This window comes from Malania oleifera, chromosome 10 (assembly GCF_029873635.1).
Source record: "Malania oleifera isolate guangnan ecotype guangnan chromosome 10, ASM2987363v1, whole genome shotgun sequence".
In the NCBI taxonomy this organism is placed as follows: domain Eukaryota; kingdom Viridiplantae; phylum Streptophyta; class Magnoliopsida; order Santalales; family Ximeniaceae; genus Malania; species Malania oleifera.
Window position 1 is genome coordinate 34508711 of NC_080426.1, and position 18638 is coordinate 34527348.

The following is an 18638-nucleotide window of genomic DNA, read 5'->3' on the forward strand; positions in this document are numbered from 1 at the left end:
TAAAATGAACTTCCTCTCAAAGGTCAAAAACATAGTCTCTCTCTCTCTCTCTCTCTCTCTCTCTCTCCTTCCCTCCATAGTTGTGATAACTCACTTGCATGAACCCTGTACTGTTGAAATATTGCCCATGCTACATTATTGACTGTTGAGTTCATTTTCACTCCCCTAACAAGCAAGTCTCTCTCTCTCTCTCTCCATAGTTGTGATAACTCATTCACACGAACCCTGTGCTGCTGCAATACTGGCCAGGCTATAAATGGCCGTCGAGATCATTGTCACTTCCTCACATGCAAAATCATTTGCAGCCTTTCAACAAAAGAAGGTTGATAAAAATTCACCTTCCCTAATGGACCCTTTTTGCTACTCCCAACTCCATCCCTTCATACTTTCATGAACATAAACACCTTATTGACTCCTTCATCTTCCACTCATTTTCAATTTTCTTTAAACATCTACAAAAGCTATTGTCAAATTCAAAAAATTGTTTCAACGTCTTCATTTTCTTGTATTTTTTTTTATAAAAAAAATTATTTTTCTCATGTTAAGTGGGAAATGATTGGACTGCACATGAATGACTATGAATGATTGGAGACAATTTCGCAATAACTCCTTTTGCCACTCCTACAAGAGAAAAGAGGGTGGAGAGAGTGTAGGGTCAGTTGCAACTCTTTTGAAATTCCCCACCAAATTACCATGATAGAAACAAAAGGGGAAGACATCCTCCAGAGAGAAGCATGTTATTCCATTCTTGTAAACCCTTCCTTTTATCACATAGATTTTTACTAAATTAAAGCTTTAAAGGGTTTTCTTGAAACTTAGATTCCAATTGCCATTGCTTCTTTTGCAGGAACTCTGGTAACTAGAACCTCTCAAAGATAATAACTGGGCAAAAGCCATGGTTCATTTGTGATGATGAAAAACAATAAAACGTTGCTCAAGATGATGAGCATGAGTACCCCTTGGAGTTCTCTCACTTTGGGAGCCCTCCAAGTAGGAGGATTTTGTTGGCCCAACTGGCAACCTAAGAGGAGGATGAACTGAGTTTAATAAAAATTAAAGTGTTTGATACCAAATTTAAAGCAAATTAAATAAAACATGCAAATAGACAAATATTGAAAAAAACTAAACTAAAAGAGTAGGGAAGAGAGATATGTAAACTCTTTTATAGTGGTTTAGCTATCCCCACCTACATCCACTCTCTTAAGACAAACAACCTTGAGGTTCCACTAATCCCTTGTTTTAATGAAGGCAAAGAAACCAATTACACCACTTGTTTTGTATGAAGACAAGACAACCAAATACACCTTTGATGGAGGAAAGGATGCCAAATATAAGAGAATTATTACAAAACAAATTTCCTCACAAGGAATGATTTATAAATTGAAGCACACAAGCTTATAATTCTCAAAGAATAAACAAGTGATGGCACAAGAGTTTTGGAGAGTTCTATCAAAAGTGAGCAAATTTAGGTACAAGAGACATTAAGAGAGAAGAGATAGTTTAGGCACTTAGAAAATCAATATCAATAACTACTTTGACTTTTCTTGGACTTAAGAAGGCATGTATATAGAGTTCTAGGTCAAAATTAGTCGTTTTCTACCCATTAGAGTCAGTTTTCTGTTTAGACCAATCAACTTGTGTCATAAATCGATTGACTGGGCACTAACCATTAGATAGAAAAATTGACCTTGACGTGCTTGAAAAGTTGAATTGGTTGATTGCTCCAAGCCTACTACTACCTAGATGGTCTACTTGCCTTCTTCAGGCAGTCGACCGCTTCTTGGAGGCTGGTCTATCACCCTTGAGAGAGCAACTCAATACAGTCCAATTTTGTTTCTATTTTTCCTGTTTTAAGTGTCTTAGTGTCAAAACCTTCATATTCTAAGATATATACAATATAAAAGCATATTACATTTGAGAGAAAAGGATAAAAGAAAAAACTAAGTTAATAAATCTTCTTTCAATTCTTCAACTACAATGACTTGAAATCTCATTTTTTTTTTTTTAAATAACTTAAACACAAAGTCATTAATTCAAAATAACTTGTTATCATCATAAGCAGATGAATGAAAATTAGGAGTTAACATATTCATCATCATGAATACCCTTAGGGCATATACTACTCACTCAGGAGCAATTTCGCGTTATGCAAGAACAAATAAAGCTGGTATATAGCATAGAATGTCCAGACATTGTTGGCCATTAACTACCCAAACCAAGAAAAAAGTACACCTTCAGCCGACAAGGAGCAACCTTGAAAAAAAGATAATGCTTCCGAGTTAAAGGGAAGCTCAACGACCATAGAAGCTTACCAAAAGTGGACAAACAATTTCCAATGATTATAAAGAGTTTAGATTGGACAATCCAAAAGAATGTTGTTATGCATTGATACTATAGAATGTAGGGGACATCACAAGGCAAATAGTGGAAATCCATTTCTAAAGGAGATCATAATAGAGTTGTTATCAATTGGGTTTTTAATGCCCACAATTAAGTTATCCGAGAGAAGTGTGACATCTAGAGAAATTTCATGCGTTAAGGGTCCTACACAGAGCCTTTGATGCTGGCATGTGCAGAGCATTAGCAACCAACCTCAATAAGTTGGCCTATTGAGATCCTCCGTTCAATAGTTTAGCACCCAATTCTTGAACCATTTTGTTAGTAATCGATGTTTGATAAAGACATCCTTTAGCCTTGTTGAGACACGACAGATATCTCGAGTCTCTGAGAGGTACCTCAAGCACTTTAATTTGAAGTGCTAGAAATACCAAACCCTCGAGCGAGGTGCGGTTGTTGCTACTCTAATGTATGGGCTAAGGCCCTCAAAATTTAGGTTACACTTCCAAAGAATCTCCTAGAGAGAAATTAAGCTAGGAAAAACAAATGAGGAAAGAGAGTCACTGAAAACATGAAGCCAAAGGAACAAAGAGTGGAAGAGGCCATGATGAAGAAAGAGCCCCATCTTGTGAAACTGCCAACAATTGAAAAACAACCCCAGCAACAAAAATGAAATGCCCTTAGTGAACTAGAAATGAGGGTACTTCATTTTGTTGCCTTTTCATTTGATTTTTTTCGAAGTAAATTTTTTTTTTTTGTTTTGGTTTGTTAAAAAAAATAATTCTTTCCTTTCATGCCAATGTTTGACCAAGCTTTTCAGATTCAACTTGAAGCTTAGCCAGGATTTGAAACAGAGACGGTGCAACAGGTGAGAAGGAAATTATGGTCAAAATTATAAACTCTGGTGCTTCTGATGCTGCCAGGGATTCAACATAAGTAACATAATGCAATGTCCACATGGTGGTGGTAAGAATAAACCACGCCCAGATAATTCCAAAACAACTTCAACATATATTTTATATATAAAATCTATTATCACAATGACTACAAAACCACCAAAATTAAAAAGAAAATAAGAGGAATTGGTTGAGTCAATCGCCTGCTAGATGTATCTTCAGCATAAGATTGAACACAAAGGGTACATAAAGGGAGAAAGAAGCATTTCCTAACAAAATATGAAATCTTAAATCCCTTACAAAGAGGTGGTGGAACAGAACAAAGATGGCGCAGAGTTGCCTTGAGGACATGTATTGGTCCCTTGTATGAGTTTACACAGATCTGAGTGCATACATACATACATATGTATATATTCTTATGCCTCATTTACTGCCAATCCAAGAAGGTAAGCTGAAATGACGGCTTCGATCGGTGACTGGAAGGGTGAAATTATTTTCCTTGACAGCTGAATTTAGTCTCTAATATTGAAGGTTCTAACTGGTGGTGTTCAAGGTTGCGAAGTACAATTCTTGCAAAGATTTTGGCTTCAACTGGGGCAGTTGCTGCTGCAGCAGCACCACGCAGAACCCGTGCTGCTCCAGCATTCTGCAGGAGACTTGCATGGTGCATGGCATGCCGGCCACCAGGGATTGTAAACTGCAGTTGAAAAAATACATTTTATGAAGGAGTTTCCTAGAACTAAAAGAGTTCAACCATTCCCATCAAATTTCAGAAAGGCATCAATGACGAGAAACAACTGCACAAGTTGGATCTAGACATTTGATGGGACGTGTGCATGTGTGTGTGTGAGAGAGAGAAAGCATAAGCAACTGGGGGGGGGGGGGACCGGTTTACCATACATACCTGGAGAAGAGCAAAGGCAGCACATGCCTTGAGCACAGAGGAAGGATTTCGTAACATGGCAACAAATCTTCCAATCTCAGCTCCACTGTAAAAAAAATATTAGGAAAACAAGAAAAGTTAATACCTGGAAAAGAATCCCAAAGGAATTTCAGAGAGCAGATGAAATTATTCAAACAATAGATGAATAGCACTAACTAGTTCATATCATGAATGACTTCCCAACAGGAGGATAGAAGTCAAACTACCAAAAATATCTATAGCCAGAGGCAGTTGAACTAGTAGCTATGAGAAAACACCTCAGCAGAATGATAACCTACTATCCAAAGAGATGATATTATTTAAATATTAAAATTAAAATTATAAAAATTCCCAATATCCTTTTTGACCCAGTAATTATTCCATATAATTTCCCCCAATTGTTCCCCAAAATCATATAATAATTTTAATTATAGTTGTAACTAGCAGAATATAACTAAATATCTGTATATCACTTTAATGGAGATAGAATATCAGCTCTTATCCATTTGATGGATGCTTGGCGTCTTGATGTTTCTCTAATTGTGCAGAATTGGAGAATGGGAAAATTTTGGACAGGCCTTGTTCTTGTTTCTTTGGTTGTTCTAGTTCTTTCTTTGTTTTGTTTCTCTGTTCTACTGGGAGGGAAGTTCTGTAATGGTGATGATCTTGGTCTTTCTTTAGAAAGTTCATGAGTTTTGTTGTACTGGGAGTCTATTGGTAGAGTGTTTCTGTGCTGGGAAGGTTATCTGTACAAGCTTCCACTCTACTTTTGAAATAAATAACACAATTAACACAATTACAAGCTTTTATGCATTGTAATTTCACTTGGAGGATTTGGAACAAGCAATTTAACTATTTTAGGGAATGTTGGGTTTGTCCAGAGACAATGGACGAGTTTTTGGCAATTCATTTTATCAGTTTTGGCAGGAAAAAAAGGAAGGTGAAGAGCTGTGGAATTGTGCTCTATTTGCTGCACTTTGGGGACATGAAACAAAACGTGCATATTTTCTCAGGGAAGAAGTTGTCATTTTCATTGGTTTGGGAGAAGATTCACTATTTGGCTTTTCTTTGGTGTGTGGGTAAAGGGAGCTTCAAGGGGGTGTGCTTTTCGGGAATTCAATGTGATTGGCTTTCCTTGTTGAATTGATAGGCATGCTGATTATTTCGGATCGTTTCTAGCATTCTTTGGTTTTCTCTTTTTACCTTTTCAGCGGTAACCCAGATTTTCGAAAAGAAAAGTTTTATTTTCCTGTTTGTACATTATTATTCTATCAATAAATATCTTTTGTTATTATGCACTGATGTTCTTTATTTTTTTTTTGGAGGGGGGGGAGGGGGGGACAAGCACCCTTTTTAAAGATTTTGGTAAATATTCTTAAAGCTATTAGAGAACTGTATTTTAGTTAATTATGTCTATTTTTATTTCATAAAAAAAAAAAGCAAAAACTGGGGGGCGGAATCTACACTCCTACAAGCACCCCCTTTAAAAAAGTGGGGAGATACTTCTACAACAACTTGAGAATAGTATTTTAATTAAGTGTGTTGATTTCATAAAGAATGAAGAAAATATGAGGAAAAAATCTGTACTCCAACAAGCACCCCTTTTCAAAGAATTGGAAAATGTTTTCACAACTATTAAAGAATAATCTTTTAATTACTGATCTGTTTCTTCAATTCATGAAAAATAAAAGGAAAATGTGGAAGAAATATATTCAATGTCCTATGAACTCATCGTATGTTCTATTATAATAGACAAGATATCATTATGAAGCACTACACTCACAAGCACACTTTTTAAAAGGAAAAATAAATAAACTCATCAAATATTCAGAGTTCAAACATATTAGCATCTCTGAAGTTTGAAAACCTAGGCAATACGCACCTGTTGCAACATTCATATAAATGGCGGCTAATGCATGGTAACATATGAAGGGTGAAGGGCAAAAATGTGAATTAAACAGCGGAAAAAAGAACTTAAGAGGGAAGTTAGGGAACAACAAAAAAAATTTAATCTGTAAAATAACGATGAAGAGAAAAATGCAGCTTACTGCTCAATCACAATGAGTAGGATGGAATTATGGGAAATCAGCAGGGTTAAGATTGGAGAAGGAAAAAACGTGAAAGGAAAAAGCAAAAGCAGAAGGAAAAAAATGCTACATTTATTTATAGATCTATGGATAAATTGTTCAACATGCTACTGTTTTGAAGCAATGTACAGTAAACTTAAACCAAAGAACGTAATGTTCTCTAGTGTCCACTGTCCAACAAAACATATCAAACATATAACCGCACCCTTGCCTGAGTAATGTTGTAAGTCTAACAGACACCTCAAAGAAATTGGCCCAGGTTATCCATCCAGAATCTTGGGTGCCCTTGTTTGAAAGCCCATGGAAATCCTATGTGGCAGGCATCATGGATTCCCTAGGTATGCAAGGTGTCAATAAAGCATTGCGTAGGTATTCCAAACCCAACTCTTCCCTCAGGCCTTGGGCAATCTTGGATTCCACTTCAAGAGAGAGAAGTATCCTTGCCATTCAATGCTTCTTGATAAAATTGCCTCTTCATGTTCACTTAAGTATTAATATCATAAAATATATTGTAATCATTGCTACTGCTAATAATAATAAAGAAGAAGAAGAAGAAAAAGAAAAACAACAACAACAATAATTTGCCCCTTCTCGTTCACTATTATTATTACTGTTTGTTTCCATTATTATGACCGTATCGTAAAAAGTATTCTTAAAAAATATCATTATTATTATCTATCATCCTAAAAATAACAATTAACAATTAACAATTATTATTATTATTATTATTATTATTATTTTTTTTATGAGTATTATCATATAACGTATTATTAAAATTACAACTGTTTGATCCAATTATTACAATTAAATAACTATTAATATCTATTCAGATCATGACTATTTAAAAAATACTATTAAACAGTATTTATTATTATTATTATTATTATTATTATTATTATTATTATTATTATTATTATACATACACATATTACAAGAATACACATAAAATTATGCTCCTTGCACATTTAAGAGTATTTCGGCATTTTATTGAAATATCGGAATACCTATGTTATGCCACATGCCACATGCTTTATTCCCAGGAAAGAATCATGATGAACAAGCCAAATAAAAATGTTCGTTTAAGATATTAATCCTTCCTGGGCATAGGATGCCAGAAAAGTCACTCTAAGAGGGGGTTTAGAATTACGAGAGCCAAATGTCCTGTCAAGGTATTCAGAAGAGTCCATGTATCACATGTTTCAATTTCTTTTAAAAAGAAGTGTTGGATTAACGGTACAATCAAATCTGAAATATAAAAAGAATTTATGATAATGAAAAACCTAACTCCGCCCACTCAATGCCAAATTTTGAACTTTAGACTCTCAACATGGAAGTCCCATGTCAAACTCTTGGAGAAAAACCCCAACGGAAACATATACGATAATTTCTTGGAATAGCACAAATTTAGAAGCATGACTCTGACATGAGTGATGCCAAGTGCCAGTATTCATCACCGGCCCACATGGTGGGTGGTAACTGGATGAAGATGGTGAGGCCCACCCACTTCATGCACGTGTGCCCGTGATGTCATGGGCCCATGGCGTTTAACATTTTCAATCTGATATTTATCCAATGAACACATTATACATAAGAGACATACAGTTAAACTTACAAACTACAATATATTTAAAATTTTGTAGTATTATACATAGAATATCAAATTGTACTGCTGAAAAATTACCATAACTAACATCTAGTGAGCAATTCGATCCTATGGTTGTATTATTGAATTTTTATCCACATGATTTCTAAATACCAAAATTTGTATTGTACAGCAATTTGAAGAACTTGTTGAAGCCTTACTAAAATCTGTCATTTTCCACATTCTCCGTCTTCCCCGAAAAAACCATGAAATGTATCCAAATAAATTGCTCTACCATATAGAATTGACCACATAATTGAATTTTATGTTTTACATTGCTATCAATATATTTTAAGAACAAATAGCATTAATTGTTGAACTTCAAATGTATATACAAAAAATTCATAATGGGACATGCTTTTTTAGTTTACTAAATAACTTCATCATCAGAAAAGCCATATCACTTATCAGATTATAAAATATTGTGTGCCTATTTCTGAAGTAATTCTTTCTAGTGGCACTGGCACAGCAATTGACTCCAGATCAAAATGGTATATCTGATGCAAAAACTATCAAGCTAACGGGATCTAAACTATCAGCACAGGGCGTTTATTCCCCTCGAGCTCCGTGTTCAGTAAATGGAAAAAATTTTCCAACAAGGTATCATTAATTTTGTGTGTGTGTGTGTGAGAGAGAGAGAGGAAACCTGCATCTCAGATGTCCTGCTTCTTGAATTCGAGCAGCTTCTGTCACCTGAGCCAATGCTGCGGGGGCTGATGATGAAGCGGCAGCAGAGAATGCATGTGGATCAGAAAAGGTGAGAACAAAAGCTTCAATATGCTTCAGGGCCATCCTCCTAGCCCCATCTAAGCTCACACTCTTTGAAGTGCTTTCTAATGAAGTTCCTATCAATGCTACTTCATCCAATCTGTACAAGATGTCATAAACGTTTGTAATGTATAATGCTACACTAGCAATCCTTCCAAATTATTTTTCACAAATTTTCTCCTACCAGTATCACACCATTGCCAATATGGACACAATCCTATTTTATTTTCTATTATAATTTTCATCTTGGTCTAGAATTGGGATCTTTAGGTGAGAAATTCTACAAGCTAGAAAATTTTGGGTATAATTGTTTTTGCTGCCCACATGATCATTCAGGAAGAATATAAACATCAATAGCATTTATAATCATGAGACTTTATTCGATACGACAGCAAAACATATTTGTTTCAAAAAACTGCTGCAGTCCAGCAACTGACAGAAAAATTATTGTGGTAATTAAAATGACATTTGCGTGCACCCTGTTGCATCTCCCCTCTATTAAATTTCTTCACTGTTTATTTGAAATAAAAAGTTTGCCCACCGTTTTACAAAGAAAGACTACATACATAATAAAGAATTTCACATCAAACTTAAGTAAAAATTCTATGAACAAACAATTGTAAACAGTAGAAAGGTAGAAGTAGAACATACTATCACAGGCATTCAAGGAACTCCACAAAGGAAGAACAAAAGAAAAAGTACTATCAGGTTAACTCAGACAGCATCAGTGATGTGGTTAAGTACCTTCCATCAAACATGTATGCTAATGCTAGTGCAGCCATGAAGCGTGCCATTTTCGATACTGATGAATGACAGAGATGAACAAGGACTGGAACTCCCCCCTCCTCCACTATTCGAAGAGCATTGCCAGCATTGAAAGCAAGATTCCAAAGAGCTCCTGCGGCAGTCTCATGCACATCCTGAAAGGAAACATGTACATCAACTTCAAAATAGGTCCATTAACATGAAAGGAGATCAATGAATTTTAGTCAGCATGCACCATCAATTAGCACCATTTTTTAAAAGGATGTCAAAGCAAACTAATCCAAACAGCCCCATCATTGTAACAGTGGGAACACTTCCTATTGAAACTTGGTTGATAACATCAGGTCATGTTATGTTTCTCCAGACGTTACCAGTGATGAGGCTGATTTGGGCTGAACCAGACATCCTGGTCCCAGATGATTAATAAACAGTCGTGCAAAGTCAATACCAAGAATAGCCCCAGCAAACAACCAGATTGATTTTTTTGACAAGGTAGACATTTTTTCAGATAAGACAATTTATTAACAATATAGAATGCAATTACAAGGTAAAGAGGATGGGAACAACATGAGAGGTGCAAACAAATATGAACAAAATCAACAAACTAAACTAGAGCTGCCCTCCAATCTCTTTGAAGGTCAGACAGGCTGCCCAAAGAAAAAAACCAAAAGGGAGAGCCAGAAAGACATTGATAACACCACTTTATCCCATAATATGCTAGGAGAGCTAGGATGACCTTTGAAGGTTCTAGCATTTCTCCCCAGCTAAAGAGTCCACAGGATTGCAAAAACTGCACAGCACCATAATTCTCTTCTGTTCCCGCTATTCCCAAACACCAAAACCTCAGAAGTACACCACAATCCTAGGCACCACTCAAGCTTCACAAGAGCATTCCAAAGATAGTTTGCAATCAGACAATGGACAAAAAGATGAGAATTGGTTTAGTTGGATTCACGGCAAGTGGAGATAATATTGGAAATGAGACTTATGGGATCTCCTGATTTATAACATATCGGTGCATGTTATTATGTTAACACTATTGAGAGTCACAGGCTCAGAGTCACAGAACAGATGAAAGCCTGAATCTTAAAGAGGACATTTGCCTCCCAAATGTTGCTGCTTCAAGGCAAAAAGTTAAGGGAAGGATTTTTCAAGAGGTGAAGGAAGAAGGATTTGGAAGAAAAGAGAGCTGAGGTACCACCCTCCCAAACCCTCCCATCCCCCATCAAATGGACCAAGACGATCTGACTTGAAAAAGGAACAATAGTTTTCATTGCTAGAAGTATGGATTGTTGAAAAGAATAAGACATGTAATTGGTTTCTCAATATTGTCCATTTGAATTGTTTATTTGACACAAACATTAAAGGAAATTCTCCAAAGAGAATATGAATTATGGAAGTGTGTGACTTGAACTACAGATTTGTCCATACAATTATATGCCTAGAACAGTAAGCAATGTGGAGAGCTAATCGACCTCTCTCATTGAGATTCCTAAAAAAGTGAAATGCCAAAAGGCAGATCCTCCCTTAAAAGAAAAGAAAGAGCTGATAGGTGCATTGTGACGGGAAGAAAGCTCATACAAACGATGCATCATCAGCTTCAATGAACTCTCACCCACCCAAGCATCTTCCCAAAACTGAACACTGTTACATTGAAACAGGTGAGAAGAAAGGAAAGACAAGCAATCTGGGAGACAAACTTCCGGGAATTTGCATGAAAAACAACACCACTTCCTTTAGTATCCCACCCATTCTGATGAAACCATAGTTACCTGGGACGCATGTGTTTTGGGTTGTCGTGGGGTGCGAGAATAGGGCAAAATACTTACGAGGCATGCAGTTCTTGTGGTGATAGGCTTATTCAGAGTGCCATTTTGGTTTGTGGTACACTTGAACCCACTTTTTGGGTTGATTTGTCTGTACACATTTTTTTTTTCAAGTCAGCAAAGACATCTTATTGAAAGGATAAGGGCATCAAGGGGATGGCACCCAAGTGCAACAGAAACAACTAACAACATTACAACCGTCACTGTAAGGTGTCAAGGAAATCAAGGACAACAAATATTTCCTTCCTAGCCAGCCCACTTTGCCAATTAGAAACTATGGTTATCCAATGCTCCTTGACAGCCTGCAGACTGTAGAGGTGAAACTGTTCCCTCAAAAATATCAAGGGGGATGAGGGAAAAAGCATTCCTTCAGACCTTGTTAGAGCAGGATCCCTTTCCAAGCCCATAGCTGCAATGATCCACTTCTGCTTGACCATGGAAACGGCCAAGCTCTAGAATTTTGAATTATTTACTTAGAATGGAATATAGAATATAGAAAGAACATCCCCATTATTCTTAATCAATTAAATTATATAAATTATAACTAAAAAACTAATTAGTAATTAATTTGTTTTTTAATGTAAATTATATGTTAATTTTTTATATTTTGCACAAAAAAAGGGGAGGCAGGGGGTAAAATTCATGGCCACTCATTCTTTCTGCATGAAAGGAAGGGGCGGGGGGGAGCGGACAGTAAACCTCCCTCCATCTGTTCAAAACCATTGTACAGCAGGAAACCCTTAGGGAGTTTCACATAGCACCAGAAAACCCTCACAGAGTCTCACAAGAAACCCTTGCGGGAGTCTCACCCGGAGAAGCTGGAAGCCCTCTTCTTTCCCTGTCCCAGGTTTTGAATCCCTCTTCTCTCATCTTTGTCCCGGGCTTTGCAGCCCTCTTCTCTCACCATTGCATTCTCAGCAGAGTTTCTCTCACAAATCTGGGTCACCCCATCATCTGGAATGCAATTACCCTTGAATTGGCACATGCAATCCAGATTGTGGTTCCCCAGCAGCAACCGCGCAGGGAGGTGGGGGGAGGGTGTGTGTGGTGGGAGGGACAGCAACCCAGGTAACAGTGGATAAGACACATACTTCTTAGTTCTTATCAGCCTGTGCTAAAGAATTAACCTATTAATCTCTAACGGGAACCTCCACAACCATTTACCTATTAAAGGGATGTTTTTGAAAACTATGCCATCAAGCTCCAGACTCCCTTCATATTTAGGTTGCGTACCTACCTTCCAGCTAACAAGGTGATATCTCTTGTTCTCCCTACTGCCCGATAAAGAAAATCTCGCATCAACCTCTCAAGAATCATAGAGACAATTGCAGGCACTTGAAAAATGGATGAGAAATAATTGGAATGCTGGAGAGGACGGCACTAATGAGGGTGATTCACCTGTCAAGTACACCCTCTTCCACCCCTCCAAACTCCTACCCACCCTCTAAATCACCAGGTACCAGAAATCCACAGAACTAGGTTTGCCCCCACGGGCAAGACCAAGATAGGAAAGCAGCCAATCTAAGGAAACACACCCTGCTAAAGCCTTAAAGCCCTCTAAAACGCTGTCCTCCCCATTAATGCTTGCTATGCCCCCCTTGGACAAGTTGATCTTTAAACCTGAAATCTTTTCAAATATTTTCAAAAAATCCTCTAGGGAAATCACAACATTTCCCTCAAAGAATAGCATGGTATCATCAACAAACTGGAGATGAGACACCTAAACCTCCTCCTGCCCAACTGAAAATCTCTAATCACTCTAAAGCCCTGGGCGCACATGAGTATCCTACTCAAAACATCCACCACAAGAGCGAACAAAACAGAGATGATGGGTCCCCTTGCCTATGCCCCCATGAGGCATAGAACCATTTTCTAGGCTGATCATTGACAATGACCAACAAATTGATAGAACTAACAAAACCTCTAATCCACTTCCTCACAGTCCCATAACCTTTCCAAATCATAACTCTATTCCAAAAAATAAAATAAAATAACCCAGGTCACTGTTTCATAGGCTTTCTCAAAATCTACCTAAAGATAAGTCCCCACCTGCCCCTCTTTACACCCTCAACCACCTCAGTAGCCACCAGCACTGCATCTAAATTTGTCTATCTTTAACAAATAACTGATCCGTAGACACCGTCCACCCCAAAACCACTCTCAGCCTCTTGGATAAAACCATAGAAAGGATCTTGTCCTAGAAGTGGTAGGCATTTATCAAACAGATGCAGAATATGGATCTCAGAAACCAACGGAGCCATCCCCACATAATTAAATATTGTTGAATGGTAGCACATCTCCAATAATTCATCATGGGAAATATATATATAAGAGAGAGAGAGAGAGAGAGAGAGAGAGAGAGAACTACACATGAACTTTATGGTACTAGAAAAAGCTTATGATAAGTCCCAGAGATTTGATGGGGTTTAGGAAAGAATCAACATTCCAGCACTTTATTCTGTGTGGTATTAAGTTGTTGTCCCTTATGTAGTTATAAATAAACTCCCTAGACATATTCAACATGAGGTCCCAATGTCCCATGCTGTATCCTATTTGGAGATTATATATTACTAATTGATAAAAACTAGAGTCAACAGTCAATTCTAATTAATCCGGAACATTTGAGAAAAACCTAGAATCTGAAAGTTTTGAGAATAAGAAGGATCACTACTACATTAAATGTAAATTTAGTAATGATAGGCAAGAAAAATGCTGGAATAGTCGGTATTAATGGTTAAAATTCAAAAGGCACAAGCCAGTGTTGCTTAGAACATGGAACTTTCTGGTTCGTGGTATAGCCATATAGGAATGGGATCGCAGTATAGCACGTGCTCAAAAATGTGGAACGTTAGGGATATACTTAATTAGATATATTGGTGAAAAAAGTGTATTGCATTTGTATATTTTTGGAAAGGATGTTCAGGAATTTCTAAATCTAGAAGAGATTGTCAGTTGTGGAATAGACTAGTAATGATAGAATTAGAATTAAAATGTTATTATCCCCCAATTTTAACTAATAAAAAGTTATGTGAAAAGTATTGAATTAGCATTCCACAACAAAAATTTACCACATTGTTCCAATACATAGTTCGCTATGGTGTTAAGATTTTTGGGTAACTATGGCACAGAAATGAACATTTTCATCATTTGGGAAAAAATTATCCATGGAGTATGGAGAGTTGAGGGAAACATTACACAAAATAGAAGCAGGATAGCTAAAATGAAGAAGTGCTTCTAGCTTATAATGAGATTATAAAAATCTATTAGGTTAAGAGGAAAATTATGTAAGAACAAAATAGAAGCATGATAGCTAAAATGAAGAAGTGCTTCTACCTTATAATGTGATTATAGAAATCTATTACGTTAAGAGGAAAATTATGTAAGACATCTATAACACCACCCATCTTACAAGGATCAGCGCAAGGTAATTAAGTAAAAAAATGCTCAAAGAATTAGCAAACTGAAATGATGATGCTAAGATACATGAGACATTACAAAGAATGATGGAATGGGAAACAATCACATACATGGAAAGTCTAAGGTAGTGAGGTAGCAGTGTAGCACCACCCATGACCAAGAGAACATGGGAGAAAAATGTTAAGGGCCAGTTTAGTTGTAAAGAACAGTTTTCATTTTCCATTTTTAGTTTGTCAAAGAATCACAAAAAAAGCTTGCTTATTTTTCAGTTTTGCATCATTTGTATAAAGAAATTGGAAAAAGATAAAAAAATTTGGCCTCATTCACTCATGGAAAATAATTTTTTTCAAACAATTGCAAAAATGCCAGCTTGTTACCTTGTTTTCCAATTTTCTAAATTTGTATAGGAAAGTTGGAAAACATCTCTGCTTTCCAGATTTCTGATTTCTTATATAATTTTTGAAAAATTGAAAAACAAGGTGTTATTTTTTCAATTATTTGGAAATCCAGAAAAGAAAAATGAAATTGTTTTCCACAACTAAACAACCCTCTATTTCTACCTGTTTTAATACAAATCTTTCAAAAACTGAGCAGTAAGATGGCATTTTTATAATTCTTTGGAAAATTTAAAACGGAAAATGAAAACTGGTTGCTGCAACTAAATGGCCCTAAGGATGGTTTGAGTAAGTGCAGTGGAGAATATTAGATGCACAAATAAAGAAGTCATTTGACTAAGCTGGGAGGCTTTATTTTTCATGGTCACTCTGTCTAAGAGTTTCATTGGCTTAAAATTGTTTTTTAAACTGCACTGTGGGCCTTTTAGTCTGGTTTCTTTAAACAAATTTTTTTTTTTCAGGCTTTTGGTGGAACTGGTTGGCTTTGTTAGCTTGATCGTCTGCTCTGTATCTTTTTTGTTGCTTTAATTTTTTCTTTTCCCCCCTTCTTTTCTTCAGTTTTCCTTCGGAAAATGCCTAATCCTTCCTTTGTAACTCATTCTTCTCTCAGTAATTTTTTTTTGTACTTAAAAAAAAAAAGAAAAAGAACAAAAGACCAAGAAGAGCATGGGTTGAGGGGATTAAAAGATTTAATAAAGTTTGACCTAACATAAATGAGAACCTTGAATGAATGCAGAAAAAATCCACATTGCCAGCAGGATGAAGCCTTGGTGGGGGTGGTGGTTGATGTTGTTTGTTGTTATCATTTTAGATTCATCATTCGTCAATCATCATAAGATATTATTAAAAGATTCAAAAGATATAACCAAATTCCATACATAATGAAGGCAATAAAAAAATTGACATGGTAACCTAAGAAAGCATCATAGAATGAGCAGTTGTGTCAATAGGGAATTTTTTTTCTAATTAAGAGAATTTGGAGTTCTTCCAGTAGAAACATTTGCCTGAACTGGACATAGTAAGCAACACACAATGTTATTGAAACCCATATCCTTACTACCAACATGACATACTTAACAGCTCCAGGCTTCCAGCCCTCATAAAGTTCACTTCACTTAGAATTTTCAATAAAGCAGTTGCAACTTGCAAGTAAATCCTGAAAGCATCCCACAACCAGAAACTAATAATAATGGTATCCATAAGTTTTCAATTAAAAAATACAAGCATGCAGATTAACTTGATCAGGTAGCAGCAAATTTCACAATTGAGCAGCTTATAGACTCTTCACTAAGCTCTTTTGACTGCTGACAGTCAAACTTTCTACAAAACAATAAGACTGCCATACTTAAGGCCTATAGCCTGAACTTCTATGGAACTTTGAACATGCTAAGTTTTTGAAATTTCTTCTACAGTAATAATCTCGCACAATCTCAACAATACTAGACCCTCAGGCTGCTTTTTAACCAACATATGTGATTTAGAAGCAGCTACCCACCTGTCATAGGCAAGTAAACTGCTTACACCCAGTCTAAAGTAAAGATGTGCAGGCAAAAACAAACAACAATTTTATCTCTAAATGAAGATTAAAAAAAAAAAAAAAAAAGCAAATCCTAATAATTTATGATATGCCAAGTTATCATTTTATTAGTTATGATTCCAAGTGGTTTTTCCTTTTTATTTTTTAGGACAGAAAAGTGTTAGTTATCAATCCATGTCAAACTCCAGGATAAAATAACTGAAACCACCTAATATCAGCAACCAACAGTGCTAAAAAACCAATAGCACAGCTGAAACTATTAGTGAAAAACTAAACATTGATAAGATGCTCCATATCAAACATAAAAAGTAATGCAAGTCCTAAGTTTGCAAGGAGGACTGTTAAACAACACCAATAGTAGCTTTTTTTTTTTTTTTTTCAGGAACATAAATTTTTAAGAAGTTGCAACACTTACTTCTGCCTCAGAACGTGCCAGTGTAATAAGAGGTGCAACACCGCCTTCTCGTCCAATAGCAATGCTGGTATGAAAAAAAAACATATCATTTAAAAAGTAGAAAAATGAGTAGGAATCCAAATCAAAAGAGGATATGGGCCTGTTTTGCCTATAGGAGTGCCAGAAGGGGACAATACGTATTAGAGAAGCAAAGGAATTGGATGTGAATAAAAAATAAATTTATGGTAAATAGCAAGCTAAGAAGGAATCACTTGATTAAGTTTTACAAGCATAAAATATATGTGAGCTACTATAAAGGTACAGAAATCAAGTTATTGATCACTGTGATTTTAATACATGCAATGCATGCTTACTTTTTGAGACACAACACCCATGCACATGCACACAATGTTCGTCATACTGTTTGGAGACAAATCATAGAATCACACATCAACACAAGACATGCAGGAGTAAGAGCCACTGCAAACACAAACATGAGCACGAGCCTGTGCAAACAGTCAATCTCTTTTCCTCAGCCAATTGCTACTGCTTGGAATTGACAATAAAAGTGAATTCAACATAATCTCACATCAAAAGCATATAATTTTCGTCCAAAATATATTAATGAAAAACAATAGCTACAACATACTATTCCCAAAAACAGTTTGAAGCATTAGGACAAAAGACCAAATAACATTGGTGAATGATGATGATAGGAAGTGAGTTCTATAGATATTCTGTAGATAATATGCCAATAACACAAGAAAATAAAAGCTTGTTTCAGAGTCTAAAAAAAACACAAGATAAAGCAAGATAATATCACCCAAACAGAAAGTTACAAACTGGTGTGCATACCTATTCGCTTCTGATACTGACAACCCCCAAAGAGCACCTGCAGCCCTCTCTTGAAGACCTGGGGAAGCATTCGAGCAGGATTGTGCAAGAGCCACCTAAATAACCCGTGACAGTTAAAGCTTCAGAAAAAAAAGTGGAATTTTTAACTTGTTGACACATGTTCATCAGTCAAACATTACTGTTTGCAACTTTGATCTAAGGGTCCTAAGAATAGAATATTTCAAATTATTATCACAGGAAAAAAACATAAAAACAGAAATTTCATTCAGAGAAGAAATACAAAGTGGAGGATGAGATGTTCCGCTATATCATAGAGCTAGAAAAGAAGCAAAGGAAGAGAAAAAGCTAGAAAAAGGAGCGAGGAAAAGCATCAAATCAGCAGTGTCATCTGAAATTTTAGAAAACAAATCCCCCTTCAAGCCATCAGAGGAGAACACCATAGTGATGCACTAAATCCAGTTCTATCCCAAAGCAACGGGAGTAACAGCGATCCACTATATATGCAGCATTTCCTTCCCAAGCACATACCCCAAAAGCTAGTAAAATCAGCACAACTCCACAATCTGTTAGCATCCTCACCCCTCAAGCCCTCTAAAAGAAATAAGCATGAAAGGACTGCATGTGATCACATATTAAGGTGCTCCATGGGGTGGAGACTTAGTTAACCACAGTAAATTAAAGGCTTGCTGGGAGCCTCTATCAAGTCCAGACATACCCAAATCTCTCCAAAGAAACTAACCAACCTATCCCACAAACTCCACACTGATGAGTGCAAGAAAAAACAAGAAGTCTCTGCA

At 36.3% G+C, this 18638-nt stretch overlaps 1 protein-coding gene across 1 annotated transcript in view; it reads right to left on the reverse strand.

Moving 5' to 3' along the window:
* Nucleotides 1-3325: 3325 nt before the first annotated feature.
* LOC131166962 (protein ARABIDILLO 1) overlaps nt 3326-18638 on the reverse strand; it is a 29879-nt gene continuing 14566 nt past the window's right edge. The window contains exons 7-12 of the mRNA XM_058125657.1: nt 17842-17936; nt 17008-17071; nt 9397-9572; nt 8531-8752; nt 4138-4222; nt 3326-3930 (exon numbers count right to left, since the gene is read on the reverse strand). Coding sequence (XP_057981640.1) covers nt 3724-3930; nt 4138-4222; nt 8531-8752; nt 9397-9572; nt 17008-17071; nt 17842-17936 — 849 coding nt within the window. The 3' untranslated portion in view covers nt 3326-3723. The remainder of the gene's footprint in view (nt 3931-4137; nt 4223-8530; nt 8753-9396; nt 9573-17007; nt 17072-17841; nt 17937-18638) is intronic.